At 37.2% G+C, this 27,535-nt stretch overlaps 1 protein-coding gene across 4 annotated transcripts in view; it reads right to left on the bottom strand.

Moving 5' to 3' along the window:
- Positions 1 to 27,535, bottom strand: part of ICA1 (islet cell autoantigen 1) — a 73,682-nt gene that overhangs the window by 32,821 nt on the left and 13,326 nt on the right. For all 4 annotated transcript variants that reach the window (XM_068404582.1, XM_068404584.1, XM_068404585.1 and 1 more), the window contains 5 exons: positions 26,586 to 26,623; positions 23,847 to 24,018; positions 21,799 to 21,871; positions 20,169 to 20,292; positions 17,717 to 17,915 (listed from right to left, as the gene is read on the bottom strand). In XM_068404582.1, coding sequence (XP_068260683.1) covers positions 17,717 to 17,915; positions 20,169 to 20,292; positions 21,799 to 21,871; positions 23,847 to 24,018; positions 26,586 to 26,623 — 606 coding nt within the window. The remainder of the gene's footprint in view (positions 1 to 17,716; positions 17,916 to 20,168; positions 20,293 to 21,798; positions 21,872 to 23,846; positions 24,019 to 26,585; positions 26,624 to 27,535) is intronic.

Raw genomic sequence — 27,535 nt, 5'->3', positions numbered from 1 at the left:
CAGCTGTAATAGTTTTAATTCACACACAAGAACAATAGCCTCTGATGATAATTCACATTTTCATTTGAATATGTGACTATTCCCGTTGATTTCAATAGTTTTGTTCATTATTATTTAACATTTGTATTACAGCGGTTCCTGAAGGTTTCAATGAGACTGGGTCCCACTGCCCTCGACACCAAAAAGCACTGAATAAATTGCAGGTCTGCCCCAGAGTTATGGAATATTTAAGCACAAGCCCAAGTATTTGAAGGACAGGGGTCTTAAATTAGGATTGCGCTGGGAAAACAAGCCCATACTGGGTATCTACAGGGGTGGGTGATTCTTGCCCCAGGGTAGTGGCATCTACCCCACCAGAACATTATGACATTATAGCAGCCACTTGTTCCGTTTTGCAAAATAAAACAACTAAACATCCCTGTCTTGTAAACATGACCATGCACAGCCTGCACCATTCGCCATTTGTGTGGTACAGTTCTCTTAAACCTCCACTGCACTATACATGTGCACACGTGCACACACACGCAGGTCTACTACAAACTTCTCTATTGCAACACTTACCAGCTAAAAAGCATTAGAGCTGCCACTGGGTGTCTGAATATAACACATTCAAGAAAACTTCAGCCTTCAGCTGTGCTCCTGATCTGAGAATTTGAAGGCTTGGAGGTTTTTTTCCTGCTTATACTGATTTATAATAAAAGTATAAACATAACCTGACTGGTGTGAAGATAAAATTGAACTCTTCTACTTAAAATTCCAAGTTTTGTCAGGGGCCTTTTTTGCAATTTCTCATGGGTAAGGCCATAGGATTTCAAACTCCTCTCTCCCTTTTCCTTCTGTCCCCCTCAGGAAGGGCTAATAAAGATGCTATAGACAGAGGAATATTTGTGTACCAGGCAAGGAAAGGATTATATGACAGAACTAAATTTCACATGGACACTTTACACCGACACATGATAGCTTTGATACAAAGCACAGCTCTAAATTAGTGTGTAGCATGCAACTAATAATACAACAGAATTTCTCAAGTCCATGAAATTAACAGAAATAAAAGAACTGGTTTTGTGTTCTATTCCCATCTGTGCCTGTGATGCTGTAAAATGCTATAGAACTACTGGGGGGTTAATTATTTTTTCATCAGGAAAGTGATCATACTCTGACAGCTCTTACTTCTGCCTCTAACATGCCATGGTGCCCTGAGGCACTGAATAAATTACAATTTGAAAAGAAAAAATCTAGGAGCTTTTTAAGAAGCTATATTGAAGGAACTTTACAAAGCTGCATAACTTAGAACTTAAATTATACATACATACATTCATATATATATATTTATCATTAGAGTGTCATCTACCAGAATGGAACAGAACAACAGAAAATCTTTTAAGGTTGGATGATAATGTTCTGTACTTTAAATCTATTAGCAATAACAACTTTTAAATCCTTATCCACCTAGAAAACAACATAATAATGTTATAGGGAAAGCTTAGTATATTTGTGTTGGATTAAGTTTTCACATTTGTAAAAACACATCAGATGTCATTAGTTTTAGTTGAACTACTACTTTTAAAAAATACTGCAATTTTTTATGCTATTTTAAACAAAACAAATTTATAGTTAATTTATTTTTTCAGTATGTTAAAAACACTTTATTAGAAACATTCAAGTATTTGTGGGTAACAAAGTTTTAAGCAGGAAGGAAGCACCAAAAAGGATCCCATATTTTCTCTGATTCTGTGATTTTCAACATGTCCTAATAGGACATGGCCCATTTTGGCAGTTCTTTGAGGAGAGCCATTAGAACTCCCACGGTAATCTTCAAAATTGTAGTCACTATTTTGGCTCAGTTTTTGCCAGAATGTGTCCCTGTGCACAGCAGGATTCCTATCCCCTTGGGTCATTCGTACCTGATCCAGCTTTGGGAAGCTCTGCAGGTTTTCTAGAAAGGCATTCCTAGACAGTTGCCATGTACTTGTCTGGAGAGTTTAAGGCCAGAACAAATCAGTAGATTAACATCACAAAACATTACTCCTGCCCTTACTCCAAGGTGTGTCTTCCAGAAAGACACGCTAGGTGTGCCTAGCTCAGATGTTGACATCTACATTGTTACCCTGTGATCTGTTTTACTGGATGGAGATCTGGCCAACACAAACAACTGAGCCTAGAGTTTGGGCTCTAGACCCTAAAAGTGCCCAGTTCTCTCCACTGGACTGTAAAGGGAGCTTTTGATGACAAGTTGAAGTGCAGACATCTACACAGCAGATGCCTGAAGTCAGGGGTGATGAAGCCCAACCTAAGTGACACTGAGGAAAAAAAACCATATTTTCTTTATTACTAATAGTAACTGTAAGTATTTAAATATGTGCCTTATTTACTACTTTAATTCATCCAGCACAAGCTTCCAAGCCATGATTCCTGATAAACTTCTGGTAAGTAGATTGAGGAGTCTCAGCAACTTACATACCATGGTCAAACCAATTCTCCGTTTTCTCTTTGACAAACTAGACCTAGAAACACCTCATCTTAAGTAATTTCCCCTAGTCCTTAAGTTACTACTCACAGTTTTCAATACTCTCTCTCCCCCCCAGTTTTTCAAGCCACAGATGTAGACTGCAATCTGCTCACTCAAACTGTATCAAGAGACTCTTGCCACTGGCTGACAGCTAAGCTACACCTTTACAGAAGATCTTGACAAAAACTTTTGCAGAAACCTTGCAAATGTCGTTGCAGAGCTGCAATTAGAAATTTGATGCCTGGGAGGAGAAGACTTCAATATACAAAAGACATGAAATTGTCATTAAATATACAAAAGAGCTCTTTAATCTAGAACTCCAAACATACACTGTCATGTTGTTTGCATCTCCAGTCACTGGGAATGCAGCCGTTGTGCTCGGGGTACAAATATGTCCCAAACTACTACTTCCATTCCCTTTCTGTTCTCTGACTACAGAGCCTCCTGCTTTTCTTTTCTCCTGCCTATGTAACTTTGTCCCAATTTCTAGCCCTGTCCTTATCATCTCAGTACTTTGGGTCAGATGCCTGCCTTTTTCTTCCTGGTCTGAAATCCATGTCTATGGTCCTGTGTCAAGGAGAATGTCATGTTAAAGTGCTTAACGAGCATTGCTGCATTTTTTTTTCCTTTAACACCAATATAAAAATATAAGGTAAGAAAATATGCTATTAGGTACACTGAATTAACTACTGCTATTTTTAAATCTCAATAGAGGACTTTTTCTAAAAGATATTATCCAAGCATCGTATTTAACAAACAGCCAGGTCGTGGACACATATCATGACTTCTTTGTGGATTTTATTCAATAGAATACAAAATTTGCTGTTTGTGCCACACTTATGCCACATTACCCTCTTAAGCTTTTTAGGACTCAGCCTGTAAAAATTTTACTGCCTTGAGCCTGTTGGCTCACACGCCACGTAACTCCAGCCTGGCAGTAATGAGTAAGCCATGGTCAAAACTGCTTACTTCATAACCACTGACAGTCAGCAGATGTGAGCAATTCTCTGACCCCTGTGAGGATATAAGGTTATGTCTGGCTTGAATATTCTTCCTCTTTTTCCTCCCAAAAAGCCCAAATGTTGGTTGTACCATCTTCTGATATATTCAATGATGGCTATCACAGAAATTAAATCCTACCAAGTAGCTTTACCTCTCGCCTTTATGCAAACACACACATTTTTCTTATTCCTTTCTCTCTCTTTTTTTTTTCCTACTGCCTCACTTCCTTCCCAGCCCTGTATTTATTCCTGCTGTTTTATAATGTACCTTTTCCAACTCTCTTGTCTCTCTTCAGGGAGGGGGGAAAAATGAGAACCTCCTCACACATTATGCATGTGATTCCATAAATATTACATAGTGACATGAAGATTTTTTTTTTCCACTCTGTATTCTTCCTCCACCCAAAGCCAAGTTGGATCTGCAAGAGCAGATCAGTTCAGTCTCAGCAATGGGGAAAAAAAAGCAGGTGAGAACAAAATGTTTGATCAAAGACAAATTAGTTCCTGCAAAAAGAATGGTAGATTAGGATTTTCCATCCCAGAACAGAGATGACTAAGGAGGAATATGATGGAAGTCCATCAGGCCACACACACAAAAGTTGCAAAAGACCAGACTTCAGACAACACAGGAACCAGAGGGCACTATACCAAATTAGCCATTTGAACTCAACACAAGGACAGCAGTTCTTTACACAACATCTTTGTTAATAGAGCAGCTCTCTGACCACAGCGATCTGTTGTCATGGTCAGAATTTATATTCGTTCAAAAGGCAACTAGACAATTGTATAGAACACCCCCCCCGCCACTACATCTTATGATGCCTCCTCCACTGGTCACAGTACGACAAGAAAATGCCACTGTGTATTTGCTCTATGCAACTCTTTGGTTGCTAGCATTGGTCACCAATGAAGACAGATCATGGACAGACAGTGGATTTTTGTTTGAACTAACACGTCCATCCTTAAGAATAAGGTAACCCTGAGGCATGTTTGCAGGTCGAGGTGGGTTTGTGAGTTTGCTATGCTGGATTCAGACTGGTTCCATGCCTTCTCAGGGTGGGAGAACTCTCTGTTCTGTGGTCTAAGACAGCACAAATACTTCAAATGAGCTTTTCCAACAGGGTAATAATCTCTAACACCTGTGTAATAGCAGATGTTCCATTATCAAAATTCAAGAGCATGTTGAGTTACAGAATTTCATAACTGTAAGAGGGCTCAGTTTCAGTTGTCAGGGTGTATTCAAGCACTGCCTATGCCCAAACATGCCTAAATAATAGAAAGCATGTACAAATGCTTCATATACTGTAACTGTATGACAGTATGTAAGCTTTGCATTCACAGATTCATTTGGAGAAGGGGTGGGGGCAATTTTGAGATGCGCCAACATTTCTACAATTAAAACTGCAGTGCAGAGAGAAGCTCAGATCCCAGTACTTTACTTTCATAAAATTTGGTACTCCCTTGTACAGAAGTGTACATATATGTAAAGACCCAGGGTCTGAATTTTGTAAATGGATTGCCAAAACCTACAGGATCTACCTGGACAGCCCTAGCTTAGCTTCTAGAATCCATTTCCCAAGCATGCAGGCAACACTCTTCTCTCCTCATTCAAGTCCTGGAGCATTGTCTGCTGAGTGAGTTTTACTCATGACTTTTAAGAAGCAAGTGGTGCACTGAATAGTGTTATTGTCTACATGAATCCTCCAGGATAAAGTATATATAGCTAATTTTTCCCTCTTTTTTATTTTTAAGAAGGTAATTTGCTAAAAATAAATATTGTTGCAGCAGCCCTACTACTGGGTTAGATATTTAATCAAAACAGGCCCATCAATTACAGGTACTCCAAATTCATGTCAAAAGTCCTTCTGCTATTCAATCAACAAGGTATTCTAATTGAAGGCACCTCAAGAGAATGTGTTTTTTTTTCCTTGCCTGTTTAACTTTTTTGACTTGAATTTGACATCTTTTCCTCCCTACTATCAAGTGCAAAGACCTGCATCCAAACATGTCCTTGCAGCAGCAAAGTTTTATTACATCCAAATCAAATTTCCCCAAGACATGAAAATTATCTGTGGCAAGTAATATTGCTCTCTGTGCTAAATAACAACTTTTTGAACAGCTTCCCTGCAGCAACAGGAATATACTTCCTCCTCCATTATTAAAAAATAATTTAGTCCCTTCAGAGGAAAAAAAAAAACAAACCAGGTTGAAAGGTACAGCCTAACAGCAACAGAAAACCTCTGAAGTTTTTTTCCAAGGAATTACCAGGAACTAAGGAGATGCTTTCTTCCTCCTTCCTGATTTCTGCCTCTTTAGCATGGCCCAATGCAGGCAGACACAGCATATCATCTGGTGAGAGCACAGCCTCTGCAGAATCCTTTCCACTTATCCAGCAGCTGGACACAGCCCTGATCAAAGTTACATTTCTCAGCACAATCCAGCAAGTTCATCCAGCCAAAAACCAGACAACGAAATCTTTAGATTTAAGCCTCACAACAGCTTTCACAAACAAAGCAGCACAGTGCAATTCCAGAACATGAATCCAATTGCTCTACCAGCAATGAGTTCATTACAACAAAACATAAAATGGAATATACACAGAAAATAAAACACATCAGCTTTAAAAAAAAATTTCTATCAAATACAAGATACAACCAACTTTCAAATATAAGTTGTGGATCACTTTCATAACTCCAAGCACTATTTATTGTAAAATGAAGGAAAGTTTGTTAAATTTAAGAAGTTGAAAGCAGCAGTCTTCAATTTTTCAGAACCACACTCAAAGACACTATTGTAATTAAGATCACAGCACAACATAAAAATCAGGCAAAGCAAAAAAAAGTTACCATCTTAAAAGATGCAAGAGCCTCCAAGCCCACAGCCCTAGAAATGAAGAAGGTATGTTACTTTTCTGCAGCTTACCTAAACTGTTTTAAAGATGATTTTGAGTTAAACAGATGCTAAGCATGTTTACACAAAACTTATTTCAAATTAAGAGTTGTTTACTTGAATTTAAGCTGGGGAAAATACATTTTTAAGCTAAACTGACAGATCTTAGTCTCAAAACGCAGTGAGTGTGTGCACCAGTTCAGCTCCATTTAGGCATCACCTTTCAGAAAAGCAGCATCTCTACATAGCCATACTCCTTCCCCGGAAAAAGGGCTATGTGTACTCTTAGCTTTTCTTTCCAAAAATCATCTTCCCCCAACTCTTCAAATACATAGCCCTGTGCTCCTTACATGTTACCTACCAACTGCCTTATCTCCTGCTTGTACAGAAAGAAATCAGCTCCAAATGAACGTGTCCACACTGTATGTAGGGAAGGGCCCAACCTTAGCAGCTTTAACCCAAAGAGCTGTAGCTCTCACTCCAAAGGAGGCTACGGGGGGAAGCAGAGGGCTGCAGTCAGCAGCCACATCCCAGCTGACACCACTGCTGGCTGCATGAGGCTTCTCTTCTATTTTCCTCCAGCGTAAAGACAAACTACTTATGGTTAATCTGTTTAACTTCAAAGAGCATCAAAGGAGAGAGTTGTCATGCAGTCAGATACATGACAGCTGAGAGCTACAGCACACACAGCCTGTCCTCCTAACTCATTCACATTCGGTCTTTAAAGGAATAAACTGTGTATGAGAGCAGCTCTACCCCTCAGACCTTTCACCTTCTGGCTACTCTCCGATTACCAGCATAGAACATAACATGCTCCTCAAGCTATTAAGAGGGAAAGGTGTCTCAGAGTAATTTTATTCATTTTTACAGCTTGGATCAATACACAAATTTTTTTTAAAAGGGAACAAACATAAATGACAACTTGAATAAAGGAAAGGCAATAAATATATAGCTTCTAGCCTTGCTAGAATGTCTGCTTTTTTCTGCTTCAAGAAGGTGAGATACATGCCTCAACTTTTTGTTGGTAACAAGTTTCAGCATTAGTCAAACTCGGGATGTGTGCTCTACCAGGCCGAAAGGAAAACAAAAAGTGTTTACAGTAATACAGACCTTGAAGCAAGGACACACAAAGAAAATAATTACCAATGATTTTTCTATTCTTGTGACCAGGAGACTTAAATTGCAACCAAGACAACATTCACGTAAGCAGCATTGCTTCAGAGTTTGGGGATAGACTTCTACATTATGAGCCCCAAATGCAGTTCTAGTAGTGAGACACATCTGTCAGTCTGCAGTTGTGAGTAATTACCACACCAGCATGCTTAGACACATACTATGCTAAACGGCAAATGGGTGCGCATTTTTGTACATGAACATATATCCTCTTTAAGAAGAGTTTGGTCCTGATACCTGGGAATGTCTCCTCTCTTCAAATAACTACGATGGAGTTGATAAAATCCAACAGTAAAATCCAACAGTTCTTTGCATAGATGCAAATAACTTTATATAGTCTGAGAACAAAGAGTCATATTTTGTTAATATGATGAAAGTCTACAAGTTGCCAAAAGTGATTGCAAAGATTTGTAGCAAGAAGCAGGCCAACCAAAATAAATGGCAAAAGCAAAGATATAAGCTTTCAGGTCTGAAAGATCATGTTCAGCTCCAAATCAGAAGTAGCCTGGACTTAAGAGTTAAAAGTGCTCAGAATTGCTCTGAGTTTATCATAACTCAATTGTATTAATCATATTAGACAACCTGAGAGCAAAGGATGGTTGGCACACATGGTGCAGGGGGGGATGCTAGCAAGTGGAGAGCAATTAGACAGTTAGCCCCTGCAGGAAACAGAGACAGGTAGTTACTACCTTTGAACACTGAAAGACCAGAGGGGCGATGTAAAGCAAATCGTAATATAGCATAAAACTAATCTCTCTACTATGTCTATGATTTTATTCATCTATTAATTACAAAGTTCAGTTTATCTCATTTACAGAAGATATTTTGGAGGTCTTGAATCCTTTACGTGGAACGTCCTCATAGTTGGAAAATGTCATTTATATTTTTCATTTTTTTCACCCAAATTAAATTCTTCAGGGCCTGAGCAAGATTGTTACTTGACTCTGGGTCCCTTCTGAGTAGGCAGATGGGGGGAATGAATAAAATGGAATTAGATAAAGAGATGTGAAAAGCTCAAGTTCAGGTGCAGTAACATTTTCCGCAATGAAAGCACCATAAAACAGTAAGCTGGCCTGCAAGATCCTCTTGGCCATTGCAAAGGGTGGTAGGATGGGTGGATGTACGAAGTGCCACCAAACAACATTGACACACGTGCTGCAAATCCTACCTGGATGTGACATCAACACTCCAAGAAAGATACCTGCAACAAGATCACCATGATGACCAAGTTGCCTTTAATATTTAGTCCCTAGCGCAACAGTTTATCCTGAGCACAAAGACGCTCTGCCTACAGTGCTGATGCAGGAGCAGAAGTCCTAGTTGAAGTTTTAGGTTTTTGTTCTCTATTCAACCTCTTTCAGCACAGAATATGAAATATCACCCACTAAAAATCATCATTCATTTGTAACACAACATCTGTTGTACATAATCCTGTGCATTGTTATTCCTCCAGTTCGCCAGTGATAAACAGAACTAAGTTATATGATACTACCTGAACTGAAAATGCTGTTAAGTAGAAAAATAAATACACGATGATTAATAAGTTTCCTGATCGGCATTTCACACATCAATAAGTATGCCTTATTTCCCTCAAAACAATTTAATTATATTTTGTCCAGATACAAACTCGGACACAGAGATGAAATGGCATATTAGCCTTTTTTCTGGTTAGAACAGTACCTTTTGGGGTTTTTTTTGGTTTGTTTGTTTGTTTGTTTTTGTTTTGTTTTGTTTTTTTTGTTGTTTTTTTTTTTAAATCCTATCTTCAGTTTGGTTTCATTAAGTGAAGGAGAAAAATCAAACATAGCATCTTTATAATCATTCAGAGCCTATGTAGCACATAAGTGAACAGTAAAGGCCTTATGAAGTAAAAGCAGATGGACTACATTATGTATGTGCCCAGGCATTTTAGGAAAGTATAAGAAGAATTCCTGGGCAGTGGCAACCATAGAAAAACTTGGTTCTCTTGTGTAAACAATGTTTTCCCCAACAGCTGTATTTCCCTTCCTGTTTATTCTTCTCTCCTGCAGAATTCTCTCAGTACAGTCACATCTGTATTTCATTTATTTTTAAAAAATATTTCTTTAGCTATCCTTCTAGACTTTTCAGATGATTAAGGCTGAGGGAATTTTCCAAATCTCGTTTCTCCTTTCACAACCTGTTCTGTTTACATTTTTACACTTCATTTAGGTTCTGAATTCACATAATGATCCACACAGGTTAGGGGCTTTGCCCACACAGACCAGTTTGCAGGGTTACAGTGTTCATGTGAGCGACAGAAATTGTCTAGACAATCATCTTTTCTTTCTAATTTTTGGACCAAAACACAGCAGAATAAAGTGAAAAAAGTGTTCAGTTGTTCCCTTTTTTTTTTTTTTGATTTCAATATCACATTTAATGCTTACACATTTCTACAATTATTAGACTTGAGAAAAATCCTTGGAGTTTAATTTTTGTCGCATCATATTTGAGAGTGCCTTTTTAATATTGAGGCTAATAATTATTACATTAAAGTCAGACTTAACATTAATATTGATTTAAATCACTGTTTTTTTAATATATTTGTTGTATTCTGTTGAAACATTACAAGTTCTGCTAATTATGTGAACAGAAAGATGTGTCTGCCTGCCTTTTCTTGAAATAAATGCAAGTCTAAAACTGCACAACAATTAAACTAAGTCTACCTTTTTTTGATTTCAGCTAGGTTACATGAAACAAGGTTGTTAAAAAATATATTGTATCTGTAGTCTAGCACTTCCATTTTATTCTATTTTACAGCCATTTTGCTGAGTCTCACCTCAGACTCTTCCTTCTTAAAAATAACTGAACAGATGATGAACCACCTCTCAAGGGCAAGCATCAATCTCAGGGAGCAACTATATTCTCCAAGCAATACCTCTTAAGATGATGTAATCTGTTCCAAGAAACCTGTTTCTATTTTTAAGTGTCATACTCTTATTATGCTTTTAAAAGGGCATCTCCATCACAGATTGTTACCTTGCTTTTAACCCAGTAACAATCATCAGTGATGTTTAATATACATGAAATGGCTTCAGAAAATGATTGATTTTATCTTATTGTCTACCCTGATTCTTACAAATGGTACCTGAAATGGTACTTTAAAGTTATAAGACTATAAACTGCTTACACTTTGAAGAATATTTCTGCTTATGGTCACGTTTTCAAAAAAGGTGCATCTTTCACAAGTACCTTAAAATTCTTGAGCATTTTTTCTGTAAAGTATCCTGGAATGTTTCAGTTTCTCCACTTAATGTTACTGAATTTGACACTGGTGAACCTGGAAAAAACATTACAGCAGAAACTGCACAGAGAAAACACACTCAGCACTGCAACTCCGTCTGCTTTTACAAGGACAGACAGTAATGACAAAGCAAAACCTACGATTTTGTATAAAGGGTACTTTTTTGGTGTCTTATTTTTCACTACCATAATTTCCAGGTAAATATTAAATTTAACATTTTCAACACCATACACTTTCATAATAACATTCTTACTGCTATTCCCTCTCAGAATGAAACAAAACATATTCTTGGTGGCACAGGCATCTCACAAGAAGTGATATGTGTAGGTGTTGCTTATCACCATATTATAAGAGCATGCTGTTATCTCTTTATCTTTGACATCACATTGCTACACTAAGATGTAGATCTCAGAGCACAGTGTGACATCGTCTTACTAATTTTAGAGTACGCATCTATCTTGCGGCAAGTATTACTGGGATCTCCTGGCATGTCACCTATTCATCTAATGAGCAGCAGCAATCCAAATCAGCAAACAGACTGGGGTTTCTTTCGGAGGGGGCTCTTTTTTTTTTGAACCAAGAGTGATAAAGAAGGACTATCAAAGTGACAGATCTTACCATCTCACATTGCTAATAGGTAATATGAAAGCCAGCATTATTTTTCACATTATAGTGCCAAACATCTATCTAATGTGTGGTATACTAAAGCTACTCAGCTCCTTCTGACATTTCCAAAGCACAACAATAATCATCTGCTCTCTCACATGAAAAGGTCTACATTTTTGTCACTAAAGGCAAGTGCGCTTTAAGCTTTCCAGATGAAGTTAACCCTGGAATTTAACATAAAAGTATCACCTAAAAAGAAACAGAGACAACTGTTGTCTACAACCTTTTTTTTTCTTTTTCAAACTTTTTAAAAACCAAAGTTGGTAAACAGTGACTGCCATAGCTGGCTCTAAACATCAATCAGTTACAGTGCTATTTGTAACTATGGCAGCTGAGAGTCTATTGATTACACCACTGTGACTGCAATGGCCAAAGACATTTTTCTTTGAGACGTTGGTATACTCTGCTGCTTGGAAAACCAAAAGAATTTCCAGCTCAATACCGTCTGCAGATGTAATTATCATTAGCACACTTTCTTTTGGTTGACTTTTTAGTAATTGAACTAGAACATCACCAATATCCACAAAACTTCTAAGAGTGCCACCCTCAACTAAATTATATTTATTAGATGTAAAAAAATACTTGGAAAATATATTACAAATGCACAATTTTGTCCTGGCAGGAAGAGAGTTTAGTTGATCTTTAAGGTATTTTCCATCTTTATATGCTATGATCCCCTGAAACCTTGCTTAGTATCCCTCAGCCAATATTCTCAACTCTCAGCTCCTCAGAGCTCTTATTTTTCTAGCAAAGTTAAATTCATTTTTCCAGTAATCAGTCATAAGGAACTGCAACAATCCAAATTTGCAATTTTTTCCTACTAATTTAATAATTTGATTAAAAATGCAAAATAACAAAAAAAATAAAACTGTAATGTTATTTATAAACCCGTGTTGTTCACTTACTCTTCATTTTGTTAGCCTCTAAATGCCTACAGATCACCGTTTCATTTTTTTTACCAGGGACTGAAATTAAGTTTACAAGGATGGCAACTACCAAGTCTGTTCTTATTTCAAAGATCAGAATCATATTTGTTTTTTCTCCTTTCCCAGGCTTTTTGCATTTCCTCAGCTCTCCAGGAGTTTTCAAATGTAACAATTTAAAAAAAAATCCTCTGGCACATTTCCACAGTGCCTCCAGGTTTGTAGGGCTGTTTGCAGCTGATGTTAACGGATAGGTGAGTAGGAGAGTAGCAGATGATGCTGTAATACAGCCCCTTCATCATCACACAAGCCAAAACGCACTCATACCAGGCAGTGCTAGTAGGTAAAGGGACAGCAGGGGAACAGAGATGTAGGTCCCAAGCCTTCCCTGTAAGGCTGCAGCAGATGTATCTTATCCACACTTGCTGAGATCTTTACCATAAATACATATACTTCAGCATTTCCCTTCTGACCTTTTAATCAATGGATTTATTTAGATCTTCATTATTCCCCAGCTGTCCACACAAGTTTTAATTTTTATTTCTTAAAAGATATTTAACAGAGAACTTGCCACTCCCTACATTAGTACATTGACAAAAACAACAGTTTAATCTACTGTTATATCACTACGAGTTTTTCTTGCTGAGCTTTCCTTTTCTTCATTGTCTTTCCTTTTCTCTTGCCACATGTATCTTGAAAACGCAATTTAAGGGCATTAATTTTGTTTCAAGTATATAGAGTGCTACAACTACGAAGAACTCGAGATAAACTGTGCCCAAACAACTCAGCTGCAAGCCTGCAAGTTTCTCAACAGCTGCACACAAGTAACAGCTAGGCATTAAGGGTCCTATAATCATTTAGGATCTTTTGAGGAATATTCCAACAATTCTCTTCCGTGGTAGGATCTATTCCACTTCTTTACACCACCGAAGTAGTTCAGGGCTCCGCATTGGGGGGCAGGGTCTTTCTAATCTTCCAGAAGAAGTAAGCCCAGCACAAACCACGCTACTTGTTCCCCCACAGACCCCATGCAAATATATTGGTCAAAACCCAACTCTTTTTCCAGGCAGTACCCCATCTAATACATACTGTTTTACAAACTCAGATATTTTTTGCTGTAATATCCAAGTACCACAGAGAGAGACACAGGACTTACGCTGTCTTCCAAGCAGGTGGATCTCATAGCATTTACAAAGCCCTGCTGCAACCAGCCCATGCATCACTCCTTACCCTTATACAGCTTCAACCTATTCTTTCTCTCATCTGAGCTTCATTTGGTTCAGACAGAAGCAGAGCTCCTAGGAAAGCAGCTTTGGCAAAGCAGAGGGACTAGACAACAGGGAGAAACAGAGCCCAATCCTCCAGGTACCCAGTTCTCAGTATACTGCTGCAGTGCAGCTTGTCTCAGGGATCCCAGCATGGCTACTGGGTATTTACAAAGCTACTCCAGCTTTGGTTCAAGCCTCAGAATGAAGGGGAAGCAGAGGAGTACAAGAATGACGGAAGCAAAAAAAAAAAAATATAGAAAGGACTAATTTGCTCTATCAAGGTAGCATGATATATATCCTGCCATGTCACAGACGTAATTTTTCTTACAGTTAGCCTAAAGGTCAGCATGATAGTTTTTTCAGCTCTCACTTTTTACCTGTTATGTGTGGCACTGTAATATCTAGATTTGATCAGGAAGTCTACATTGCACTGTATAAGCATTTGAGATAGCTTAGCAAGTAAAATTGAACAGCAGAGCCTCTTCTGTGTTCCCGTAGGCTGCACATGGGAGGGTGCTCTCTGGTGCTATAGCCTATCACTTTGCACATTGGCATGTTCCTTCTCAGGAAATACATAGTAAAGCTTAACTTTTTCAGAGCTGGAGGAAGGACACTGGGGAACTATCAGCACTCGGGTAATTTGGTCTATATTTTTACATCACGGCAGAGCTCATGCTAGAGTGTAGAGTGTACAGTCACAAGACAGACAGAACAGTCTGGATTTAAGAACCTTAAAAACCTGATTAGTGGTGGAGAATTTGGTAAAGGGCTATTAACTCATCCAAATTCTCCTAAACATCACAGTGTTGCCAAGGTGCTGTTTAGATTCTCTCAAGCAACACTTTAAACTCTGAACTTTGAATGGCAGACCTCTGTATCTAGAACAGCACTGGAGTAGCCATAAAACCTGTTAATAGGAAAAAAAAAAAGAATGAAGGTACATAGCATTTATAGAACTCTGCAGAGAAAAGTAAATATTTTATCTGTTTCCTTGGTTTGACTCAAGTAGCTACAATCACATGGATATCTTCAAATAACAATGTAAAAAAAGGCTGTTCTGCAGTGTTCTGAGACACTTTGAAAGCAGTAGTATTGCTGGGTCGCACATATTTAGACTGATGCCTTGAGAACAGCATTAGAAAATCCTTTCAAGTACCTCATTGTTTTGAAAGAGAGCTACAAAAAAGCCAATGTTTTAACTCAGATTTTATCAGCTCTGAAAATACTGACTCAACTATTGATCTTTTAGCCTGAGCTATTCTGATGGAAGGTATGAAAAACCCATCTGGATCGATTTAGTTTTGGTCTCCAAAACAAGTACCATATCTGTATACACAACGATACATTTAGGACTACATTATAAAAGGCTACCTACTTGAAAAACAGTCCTATAACCAAGTGATATAAATATTGCTGATGCACTACGTGCAAAGATCACTAAACTAGCACTGTTCACTTGAAATAAAAAGATGTTTACTAAAGTAATACTTAGGATTTTTACAATTAGAAGTCTGAAAAAAACTTTCTTTCAAGTGCTCTGACAGGATCAGCTTCATTAACTGCTTGCTGGTGTATCACTAGATATGCAGCTCCAGATCAAACACTTCTCTCCAGCGATGGTATATTTCAGAACCAAAAACCTTATATCAGTAATTATGATATCTTTCTCAATACAAAACTAGCACAACTTCTTAAATTGTTGTTACAGATCCAAAATAAGCCCTAAAACCCCAGCATTACACTGCCACACTATGGCACAATGAAGATCTGCAAGCAAGAACAGAAGAAAAAGACAATAAAAATAACTCCCCTACTTTATTTAGGACTACAGTATCCACCACCAGTTGTGTTTGCTTTCTTCATTTGTAAAGCACTAAAACAACTGTTATGTCTTCTTCAGCAACAGCTATCTAGCTACATTATGCTTAAGGATTTTATTGTTGTAATTTTATTTTTTTTTTCCAAAATGAAAGAAGGAAAAGTTTACTTTCTCCAAGTGTTAAAATCTTCAAAGACTAGTTTGATATGCCTGTTGCACAGATGGGATTTGTAGGGAAGTGGATACCAAGGGCATTTCTCTACTCTGTTGGCTACAAAATATAGAGCTTTTTGTTCTCTGCATTACAATGTGATCTGAAAGGTTTTCAGTCGACAGCCAGTCAGAGGAAAGAAAGGTTCAAAAGAACTTCTCCAAGTTGTGTTTTTTTTCTTTGGTTGTTTGTTGTTTTGTTTTTTTTTTTTTCTTTTTAAACTATTTGAGGTAATGCTACAGAATTTTAGAATCTACATTCATTATTTCTTTACATCAGAATATAACTCATTTCAGACCTAGAAATATTTCAAAATACTTAGTATTTTCATATTTTTACTACTAAGTTTTGTGAGAGCTTAAAAAAAAAAAAAAATCTTATTTTTGCTGACCTCGAAGCACAGCAACCCAAGATGGCTGAAATTTCACATCTAACTTTTAACTACAGAAGCTCACCATACAAAGCATACATTATTTTAATTACTTTGCCATTTATATAATTTATACCTTCCATAGCATTTGTTTTGCAAGAAAGCTATAAAACAATTTTGTATGACCATTACCAGTACTGCTTTATTCATTCTAGCATTCCATTTTCTAAATGGTTTTCTAATAAATCAAACATTATACATAAGCAATTGGCTGAGGCCAAGACCATACCAATTATTTTACCTGCAAGAACTTGCCATTATAAACATTTCCCACAAGGCATAATAAAATACATGTCTGGTGCCACAAGACTTACAGGAATATCCTGTACTGAAGCATTAAATAAAGATTAGATGACTAGCTGGGGTTTCATTTGTTCCACCCCTTCCTTAATTGCTATTGTCACCACTTAAGTTTACAAAAAATGGCATAGCCTAGACACATGCCAGTCCTTTCGCGCTAGGATGGTTTATACAAGCTTTTAAAATCCCAAATTAAGTATCTTTCAGTCACAGACTGCTTAAGCCATTGATGAACAGGGATTCTCTCTTGTACAGGACCCATCTCTAAGTCACACGCACATGCATATATGGACGTACACTTTAATACAATTTCTGTTATTAGGCCTCTGCTTTCAATTATCACAGAAATTTCTGTAAATTTTTTTACTGCCTTTAGTCAAAGCACAAGTCACCGTGTTATACCTAGGATCCTAACGCCTCCTAATAGTCAAGATTTATAAACAGCAAACTGTGAACATTCTAGTCTTTTAACAAAATCAGCCCTAGACCCTCACTAGCAACTGCGAAGTTCTCATGAGCATTCCTGAACAGACTGGGACAGGATCAGTCCAAATAAATTCTATACTCGCACCTGGTAGCAAATCTGCAGACTACCACCTAGGACCTGTGATTTTTGGAAGGCCTTTGGGAGGGGAGAAGTATAGCAAACTTGAGTGAGACACTGAATTAAGACGATTTATGGAGAGTGCATTCTTAGCATTTTTAGTGTTTAGCAGTTGCCCAAGAGTCAGGCTGAACTGCATGAGGAACTTAAATTCCGAATTTGCAACTCCTCCCCAAAATTCAAAAATAGCCAATTTTGAAAATGCTGGTCTTTAACTGCACCCAAAAATTTAGCCGCAAATACTACACCATTTTTGTTATCCTGTACTTTTTAGTTGCAAAAATCAATTTTCCCTTCCCTGGCTGACAGCAGACATATCTTCTTCCATTAGTCATTCAGGCATCACAGCTAAACATTTAAAATGAGATAATCTTCTTTAAAAAAAAAATATATTATTTAAATTATAACGATTTAGGCTGAAGTTGAATAAACTATTAAAAAATGCTGTTTCTTATTATTGTATCTTTCCTTACAGCCCACTCTGTGAAGGATACTGTATTCCATATCAGATTAACTGGAGTTCTGTCATACGGAAAAGATTAGTTACGATAAATGGCATCCTTAGTGCTGCTGAATTATGTCTTCCTCAGAAGAATCAAAACCACGCTTCATTGTCATTCATCAGGCATCCCCTTCTAGGAAGCTACAGGAAACTTCATACCTTCCTGAACTTTTCCATCTGCTTATAAAGATCTGGATCCAGCTCCTGAGACACATCTTTCATCCACAGTAGAGCTCCTCTGTATTCAGTCCGATACTGTTCCATTCGGTTTACTGTCAGCCATGTGTCTGAGATGGCCCTATATCTGAAAGTCTCCACTTCTTGATATAATCTACTCAAAGGAGTACGCAGTGCTAATCTGGTGGAAGGCATGAAGGAAAGAAAGGAAGGAGAGGAACAGGTTAAAGAAGTTGTCCCACAAAGACAGATTAATACAACTACTGACACTTTACTAGCAATCAAAAAAACATACACAGCCAAAACAGTTCACTTAAGTGCTACTGTATGTTCAGACAGTTCTACAGCTTGGTTGAGGGTACACATGAACAGGGTAATTTTGCATTAATATTGTGTTTGCAACCTTCCTATTCAAGTAGTGACCTTTCACTTACACATTCAAGTGGAAAAGGAACCTTTTCTACTGCATATACATATTTTAGGTAGCCAAGCTGCTTGTATGTATGCTATTAACATTCCTCTTTGCAAGCTGCATTTAACAACTCTAAAAATGTACCCGAGGTAATTTATTACTGGATACATACCACAGATGTATCAGGATTGTCATGTTAAGCCTCAGAAAAAGCACTTCCATCAGCCTTTTAATCTTCAAATGTACATGGTAAACAAAGAAGTCATCTGTCAAGTAGATAATTATCTGATTTCCCCCCCCCCCTTTTTTTTTTTTTTTTTTAAAGGAATCTGAACAATTCCTTTGAAGGACATTTATCTTTTGGAAGGATTTAAGCATTTTCTTAAACGTTTCCTCCAGCAACTACACTTTGGAAAGGCAGTAGGGGACACTGTTGTCTTCCCCATGCCATCACTTTGGCTCCTAATGGGATCTCAGAACTAGACAGAATTACTCTCAACTTTTGCTTTGCTTCCTCCTGCTGCTTCTGCTTTCCTCTTAGTTGCCAGTAGCCACCTCACTGGAATGGGTTCAATCAGTTCCACACCAGTGTAGAGTTAGTTTAATGTGCTACTTAGGGACTTCATAGGCGTAAGAGAATTTCTAATTTCAGCTCCACTAACCAGCAAATTGTGTCTTTTTGATCTCCAGCTACTGAGCTAGCTATTGACATGCAATGTAAATAAGAGCAGTCCCAACTTCAACATGAGCTTGAGGATGGCTCAAGATAGACAAACGTTTAACTGGTTTTATTTTTATGTGAGTTTATTTTAAAAGATACCTTAAGAATGCAAAAAGTAAGAGATATAATAAAATGCGAACTTCTTAGTGTGGCTTTTCTTCCCCCCTCATATTTTTTCCTCATTCTACAAAGAATTTTCCTTTGAATGGCTGGGTAAGTCAGTTTATGTAGACACGTCATACAGTGGGATTTCTATAAACAGTTAAGCTTTATAAAGAAGCAAATCATCAGGGCTTTTGCTCAAAGGTGCCTTACATGTGTTTTAAAGATCCCACTCATGGCTGTTACTGGATGTGCTAATGACCAAACTCTAGCCCAAGATAAACATACGAAATTCTCAGTGCTCTGTATGCGATGTTTTATTTTGAGCCAAACAGCTGCACCATTAAGCTAAAGCTGGAAAGTATCACAGTAATTAAGAGCCCCCCAAAATCCTGTAAAATATAATGGAATAGAATTTTCCCTTGCAAATGGTGGTGAAATTCAAACTGTCATAGTCCCAATACTGCTAAAAAATAGCATCATAATACTCATAATGCCATCAAGTACTATTACTTTTAAACTCTTTGAGCAAACACAGGGTCAGTGAGACAGCAGGGGCTCTGGGTAACAGCATGCATTTGTGTGTATGTGTGTCCCTCTGTATTTCCTGCTTTTTAGTGATTTGCTCCTACCCAACCTACTTGAGCTCAGTGTGTATCTAGGATCTTCTGGAGGACTTCACGGATAAAGCAGAAAATGGCATTCAGACTCCTTTCTCCTCTGTCTACTTGAGGTATGAGACTCCATAGCCCAGAAAAAGGCATACCCTTATCCATTCACCTGCCCTCCTAAGACCCCGAAACCCCCAAAATGGACCTCCTGTAGCATTTCTCTGTAGACTGAGAAGTGCCACCAAGCAGAACAGGGACCTGATGTGAGCTCCTTCACAACCCCGTTGCTACGGAGGCCATGCAGATGCACCTGTACAGCTTTAGAACTGCTGAGCTGAACGTGCACATGTGAGAGATCTGCAGATACACAGACATAGCAGGTCCACAGGACAAAAAACAGGATCAGGCAAAACTACACAGAGCAAGCTAGTAATATTGCCAATACTAGAGCAGTTTTGGTCAATAATAACTTTCATATCATTTGGTTCCTCACGCATTTCAAATGGCAAAGTGAATTATGCCACTGGTGAATCAACTACCATTATTCCACTTACTTTATAAATCAGATGGTAATCCTGACACACATACCTTTGCTGAGAAGAAAAGCAGAGGGCCTTTCCTGTGGCTTGCATCATTTTTCCTGCTCTTGTTTTATCCTGAGAACCCTGTGATCGAAGAAATTTCCCCAATTCATTTTCTTCCTGAGACAGAACTAACAAAAAATAAATGAGCGGTCAAACATGTTACTTAATAGATTCTTAACAGCTTTAAAACTGGCCTAAGATCAAATAGGTTAAGGCACTCCAAATCCAAGCAGCACAGCAAAAAAAACAATTTCATGGAATTCCTGCATTTATTAAACAGAAGATCTGATTCACTTGAGACATTTGTTGATGGGTTTGGTGTACTTAACAAGAATGATAAAATTCCATCAGTGCCAGAAGACAACAGGAGAATCATGCTATATCTTTCTTGAACAAAAGAATTAGGTTGGTGTTGTGGTTTAACTCCTGCTGGAAACTAAGCACCACACACTGTACACACAGTTCAAACACTATTTTTTAATTAATATTTCAAATATCTGAAATATTTCTATTTTAAATTAACTGATTGGTTTTTAAACATGAGGATAAGGAAAGATAAAAGTGTTTTACTCTGACTTGTTGATTGCTTCCAAATTGGGACCTGCGGTCTTCACAATCTCATACCCTTACAAAAAAATTTCATTATGGCCTAATCTATTAATCTTCCAAAGCAGCCGTCTCCTATAGGACCTATTTCTTCCCACTACCAATAGGGAGAATGGCCTAATACAATGAAAGAAGATCTTTTGAAGTCCTGTTGTCATTTTTCCCAATGACACTCAAATCCAATGCAGACTCAAAGCATACTCTGGTAGAATGTGCTGCATGCACATCTTTGCATCAGAGATTTCACCTGCTACTGTGCAACACTTCTTGAACTCAATACACTACTATTCTGTATTCTAATTTTATCTCCATATCCTGAAACATTATATCTGACTCTCTTTGGACACGCAAAAGAAAAAGGAAAGACTGGAGAAAATATGCATGACATTCAACAGAAGAAAGTAAATTAAAAGTTGTCTCCAAAGCTGGATTCTTCTTTCCAGGCCAGAAACCACAGCAGCAGAGAATCAAACAATACTGATTGGAGAGAAGCCTTAGATGTCATTTAACACAATCTGCTGTTTGAAACTTCCCAAATGAGGTTCCTGTCTCTCACTAATGACTGCCACTAATTACTGTACACCTGTTGCAGCCAAGTCAGCATTATCAAATTCATCATAATACTATGGATTACTTAATTATAAAACTAACAATAAGCCCAGTATTCTTCGTAGTCAATCCTGATAAAAAAAACAAAACAGTTCGGACTGGAGTTAGGATTTCTAAAACAAAACACTTCTGAATTTAGACAGGCCAAGCAACTAATGGAAAAAAAAACCTCCAACCTTAAAAAGCAAGCTTTCTCCTGTATTTATTGCTACCTATCACTATATAAAATCAAATATAAAACTTAAAAACTAGGAGATCTTCAAGAAAGTCTGCCTTTAGCTGTCTGCAAGGAATGTTATCTTTATTTTTAACTAGGATAAAACTAGTAGCTCCCCATTTTCATATTTACTTTTTCACTTGTTCAATGATTCCATATTGCAGACCTTCTTATTTTAACTACTGTATTTGATCATACTTACAACAAATCCTCTTCTGATACAGTTCTATTGCTTTCAGCAACTCCATACACGTTCTCTGAATAGAATGGAACAGCTGATATTGAAACAGAATATAGAAAAAAAAATTGTAAGCATATGCAAGAAACACTGACAATTAAATACAAGAGAGAGCTTAATTTTTTGTAGAAATTATTAGGGATCACTATTTCCTTCTTGAACAATGAGTAACCTTTCCAGCTGGAAAGTCATTTTTCCTTATCAACTGTGCTTTTCTTCCAATTTTGTCCACTGAAACTACAGACAGACCAATCATAACAAGAAAAATAAAGACAAAAATAATTTGGAAACATTTGGATAGTTAACCAAACTACTTATGATTTTTTTCTTATTGATATCTTTGGATACATGTGAAGATGTACAAGTCTTTATTTCTAAAAAATCGACAGTAGAACAAAAATTTAGCAAAATGTCTACGATGTTTATCATGTGTTAAGTAGCAATATGCATATTGAATTTTAATACCACAGCCTAGTGGAACAAACTTGCATGGGTATGTCAACATAGAAAGCTATTGATTTAAACCAGACCTTTTGCTGGCATAGCTCTGGTTTTCTGCCCAAATTTGTAAAGCTGCAGTTTCCAAAGGAAGAATAGGCAAGGTGGGGCAAGGGGGAAGTCAGTCTTCACTAAGTTTGGACGTTGTTTCTAGGAAATAGGAAAGCCACTACTCTTTCTGCCTGTCCATCTAAAACCTCCAATCTGCAACTTAAACCTAAACTCCACTGTATCAAGCATTACACAAATACGAGCAAAATGGACTACTGTCACAGTAACTGTCTTCCTTCACATCTGCTGGACTTCCTGTACATTTACATGGGTCTTGTCTCTTAAGCTGAGAGCATGACTTGCAGTTGAGAAGCTGTCCCAGCGAAAACATGCTTGTACTTTTCTATCTGGTAAACACAAGTTTCCCTATTTGCAGCTCCACCTGAGCTAACAAAGCAGCCTACCTGATGAATCTGCAACACAGTAAGCATGGTAGGACCTTGGGTACATATTTATAAAATATTGTTTCCATCTTTCCAGCTTGTTTTATGTCCATACTCTTGAATTATAACCCATTATGAAGACCCCATAGCTAGAATTATCCCATTATAAGTTATCACTATTATAGCTAGAACCACAAAGATTTGTTTGTTGTAAAACAGCCTCTTGCATTTCAGCTAAAACACAAATAAACTGAGAATCCCAACTCAATTTTCTAAGAAACTGAAGAAAAACAGTAAGGCAAAACATTTATCCTTATGTAACAAAACAAACCTGATAAAACTTAGCTGGACACTAACTTAGTTATTACACTTTAGAAGTCCATTCTCTATAATTTACTTTGTGTCAAAGGTGCTCAAGCTCTTCAATTTGTAGAGCCTTAATTTTTTTTCCAGTGGGGCTGAGGATACTGACAGTGGGACCATATCTGTTACGCAGCAGGATTCCTTCTCTTGGTTACACTTCACAGACTTTTAGAAGCTCTCTTTGGTCATGTCAAAAACCACTAATCTGCACAAAAACTCCAGAGAGGAGAGTGGACTATGCACCTTGCTCCTTTGTATATTTCATGTTTTTCTGGTATATGTGGTATTTTATAACTGTAGAAAAAAAAAGTAATTTGTATTTACTATAGATGAGTATTTAAAAAAAAAAAGTTTTAAACTGATATTAGCAAAGGATAAGGATGACTGATATAAACACAAAGGATGATCTACTCCCCTCACCAAAGAAAAAAGAAAAAAAACGTGCCCTCCAAACCTGAAAATAGATAGGAGAGATGTTATGTTCCAAATAAAGTTTGAGGGACATGGGTTTTTGTATGACAAAATGCCACTATACTCCCCATATTTACATAGGTACTTCTTCTAAAAATTGAAAAGTATATTATAAGAAAATAATGATAAAAATGTATATACATTATTATATAGTATCTATGTGTACACATCTTAGAGGCTTGACGGAAATGAAAACACTTTAAAGATTAATAAACAAAGAATACGCATTATGCAGATATTACAAACCTCTAGTTTTGCATCCAGATCTGCATCTGAAGCCACAACATGTTCATCTTCCTTTTTGCCTGTGACTTTTATAAGGGTTTGTTTTGTTTTCCAGTATTTCTGTTGCATTTTATTGACCACAGATTTTTCCTGGCTTTGAGCATATTGGTCATAAAATTCCCTTGGATAATTGCTAAAATATTAAGAAACAAAATTATAAAACTTCAATAGGATGCTTAAAAAATAAGTCTAACAAGCTAGATTAACACTCTTCCATCAAGAACATTGCATTCGCATGCAGACACGTCAATTCTAACATGCATCTCCTTATTATGCATTAATAACAAAGCAATTAAAAATAGCACTATATTTCCACAAATATTTCCTACCCTATTTTGGAAAACAATACACTGCTTTCAATTTGAATGTCTTTAGCATGTAGTACTGCCAAATAATTAGCTGCAAAGAATTCTTCCCAATGCATTATGGAATGATTTATAGCCTGTGGAATTAAATTTTTATGTAACTAATAACAGAGTTTCAAGTGAACTAGAAGAGTTGCTTAAGCAGATAGCAATTTTCATGCAATTTCGGCATTGTCAGGATTTCACAAAATTCATTTTATGAATGGAATGAGACTACTTGCCCTCCCTTTTTCATAATTGAATAATAAAGAATTAGAAGAACACTCATCTCTTTCGAGCATGCTATCTGCAAGGGAGATAGCTTCCATCTTTCTTTATGCAATGACTACATGAAAACTGTGGGTGCATAACAGGTAATCTTTTTTTCAAGGATTATTTTCTACTGACAGATGATTCTGCATTCCTCTAGCAGACCTAATAAAAAGTGCAATCTAAAGAGAAACTCCATATTCCACAATATTTAAACCATATGAATATGGTTTAATAGAAAAATATAGCCTCACGATGAAATCTTGATGTCTTTCAGGAATAGTCATTCCATTATTAATTTCTGCAAAAGTACATGCCTTTTCCCCCCCTATATAAAAAGCTGCAGTGATTTTGCAGTTCTTTACAAGTAAACAGCTGCTAAAACTTGCTATATTAAATACTCTAGGAAAATTAAAGAGGCTGAGTTTATTTTGAAAAAAAAGATACCTTCCACCTGTGGAGTGACACACTGTGGTTCATTACTGAGATACTGCCTACTAGCTCTGTTCACAACACACAGACAGCTCTGGGATGCTACCCCAGGAGGTCTTTAGATCCAACACACACATCAAGTCACGTATTGAGACATACAGATATACACGCTTGCTGTGAAATACTACAGCCATTCTGGAACAACAAGCATTGGTACATGTGTTCCCCAAAGGTGTGGCACATCTGCCCTACAGTTACTAGTGACACAGTTTAACCTGAAAAGGAAGTTTGTTTCACAGGGATTTTTTACTTTAGTTATTTTTAATCAGTAACTTAGGAGAAAGCACCTTAATCACCACAGAGATGCTAAGAAATTAAACCGGAAGCGAGCAAGGACAAAATTCAAATTGCACTTATACACAGCACTTCTTGGCTTCCTCTCCAAACTTCATAAGCAAAGATCCTCACCCATTTAATTCTCCCCCAACATTAGTTCCAAGAGTTTAATTTATGAATTTGATTAAAATTAAAATAAAGGTCTTCCTGGTGCTACAGCACAAAATAAACAACATACACAAAACATACCACATTTCATGTGGATTCTGCACAAACCATTACGCACTCTGACAACAGCCAGCCTATCAAGTTAGGTGAAGCCTATATTAACTTGATATATGCTGCACCTTTAAAAGATAAAAATCTACAACTTCTAACAAATAACAAGATCCCCCTGCATTATGAAAAAACAGAGTATGAGAGTTTAATAAAAACAGCATTACTGTAAAAATAATAATAATATAAAAAAAAACCCCGCTCACAATGCAGTATAAAGACCCTAGCTGTCTGGCTAGTTGTGTGCTTTAACTTCTGCTACAGCTGTGCAAATAACTGATAATCTCAGTTCAGTGGTCAAGTGAAGAAAACACCATAATTCATCTGATGTCAACCAGCCTTGATATCTACCTCACTTGAGGCCACTAGAAATTCTGGGGACATGGTGCAAGGAATAAAAAGGAGTTATTAATATCAGGTCACAAAAAAATATAATGCTGGGATTACTACAGATTCCTGAATTAGAGACTGATAAATGAATTGAAGGAATAAGAGGAATATAATCTTTTACCACTACAGACAAATTCAGCTTCTAATCTCATTTGGAGATTTTACTGGCTCCTGTTTATGCTTAAGATAATGACAGATTTATAATCACATTACTGAAATATTCAGTGGACAATTTTTACTGGTAGACACTTGTCAATACCTTTTTAAAATGGATTTTCTGTCAAGCAATCATGAACATGGCAGTTTTGTTAAAAACAAATCAGAAAATATAACTAAAAGAAGGATGTACTTTATTCTGAAGTTGATGACCATGGACAAACCTCTTGAAATATGAGAGTTCACACACTTCTTTCCCTTAAACAGGAAATTGGTAACGTATGCTAATTTTCTATCCAGTCAATTCAGTTGTTTTTCCATTCTTTGGCAGTTTTTAATTTTTTATTTTTATTCTTTTTAAACAGAATGGCTACCAGTGACTTCATATAAATACCAGACTCCAGAACATAATGTGTGATAGACTCAGGCAGTGACAAATCAACATGCCAAACACCATTAGCTCTTCAGAATAAGAAAAAATGATCAAGGTACTTACTACTTATGACCTTCCATGTTTCTTGTTTTCTTCAGACACTTAAATAAAATAAGAAATTATCAGTTAATGCAAACATCTTGAAGACATAATCTTCCAGTTAGACACTAGAAAACCTCTACCTTTTCACACAGAAAATTACTACGTTGTAGCATCTTGTTTACCGCGTTAAGACACAAAACTTTTCAATCTCTGAACCAAATGCTTTCCTCATGTAACACACAATTCTCGCTTAAATCCACAACAAACACATTTAAGTGATGTCGCTGATGTTGCCAATTATTACATGTTAGCAAATTGTCCAGGCAAAGGCAAATTTACCTGGCATAAATTCAGTGACTTTTGACGAGGCAAGCCAAAATTGTCCATGCCAGGTACCTTCCTCAGTCAAGGTTTTTTTTCCCCAATGTTTTAGCCACAACACTGTTCAGCTACTTTTTTCGCCCATGTCCCACTGATCTACTGTTTAGAAACACTAGCTACATCATGTCTTGAGCCATGAATGTGAAATTTAATCACCAGGTGTTTTTTCTATGAGGAACTCTACAGTTCCTGAGGATAGAATATGATTTGTATGCATTTGGACTTTAGATTTTATAAGTTAACATCTCCAGCTTGGATACTCAAGTCTCCCATCATACTTTGAGCTGACCAGATGGCAGGCACATCACTTCCCACCAGTAACTGAGCACACTCCTTCCAGGCCAAATTCACAAACAAAGACAGACACTCCTTACAAACAACGAGCACTTGGCTTCTCCTCTGCTGCTTTCACAGAGGACTCCATTCTCTACCATACAGACAGCATGCGAGCAGAGGCACTGCAGCATGATCATAGACATGACCAAAAAGAAGCTGGTCAGATGGTGCTGCCGGGAAAGAGCCTTTGGTAAGACCAGTCACAGAAGGAACACACCAACAGGCTGCACTAAGCTGATTGACAGAGAAAACAG

The sequence above is a fragment of the Nyctibius grandis genome, chromosome 7 (assembly GCF_013368605.1).
Source record: "Nyctibius grandis isolate bNycGra1 chromosome 7, bNycGra1.pri, whole genome shotgun sequence".
NCBI lineage: Eukaryota > Metazoa > Chordata > Aves > Nyctibiiformes > Nyctibiidae > Nyctibius > Nyctibius grandis.
The sequence above is the reverse complement of the archived record's forward strand: the minus strand, read 5'-3'. Positions and strand labels throughout refer to the sequence as shown.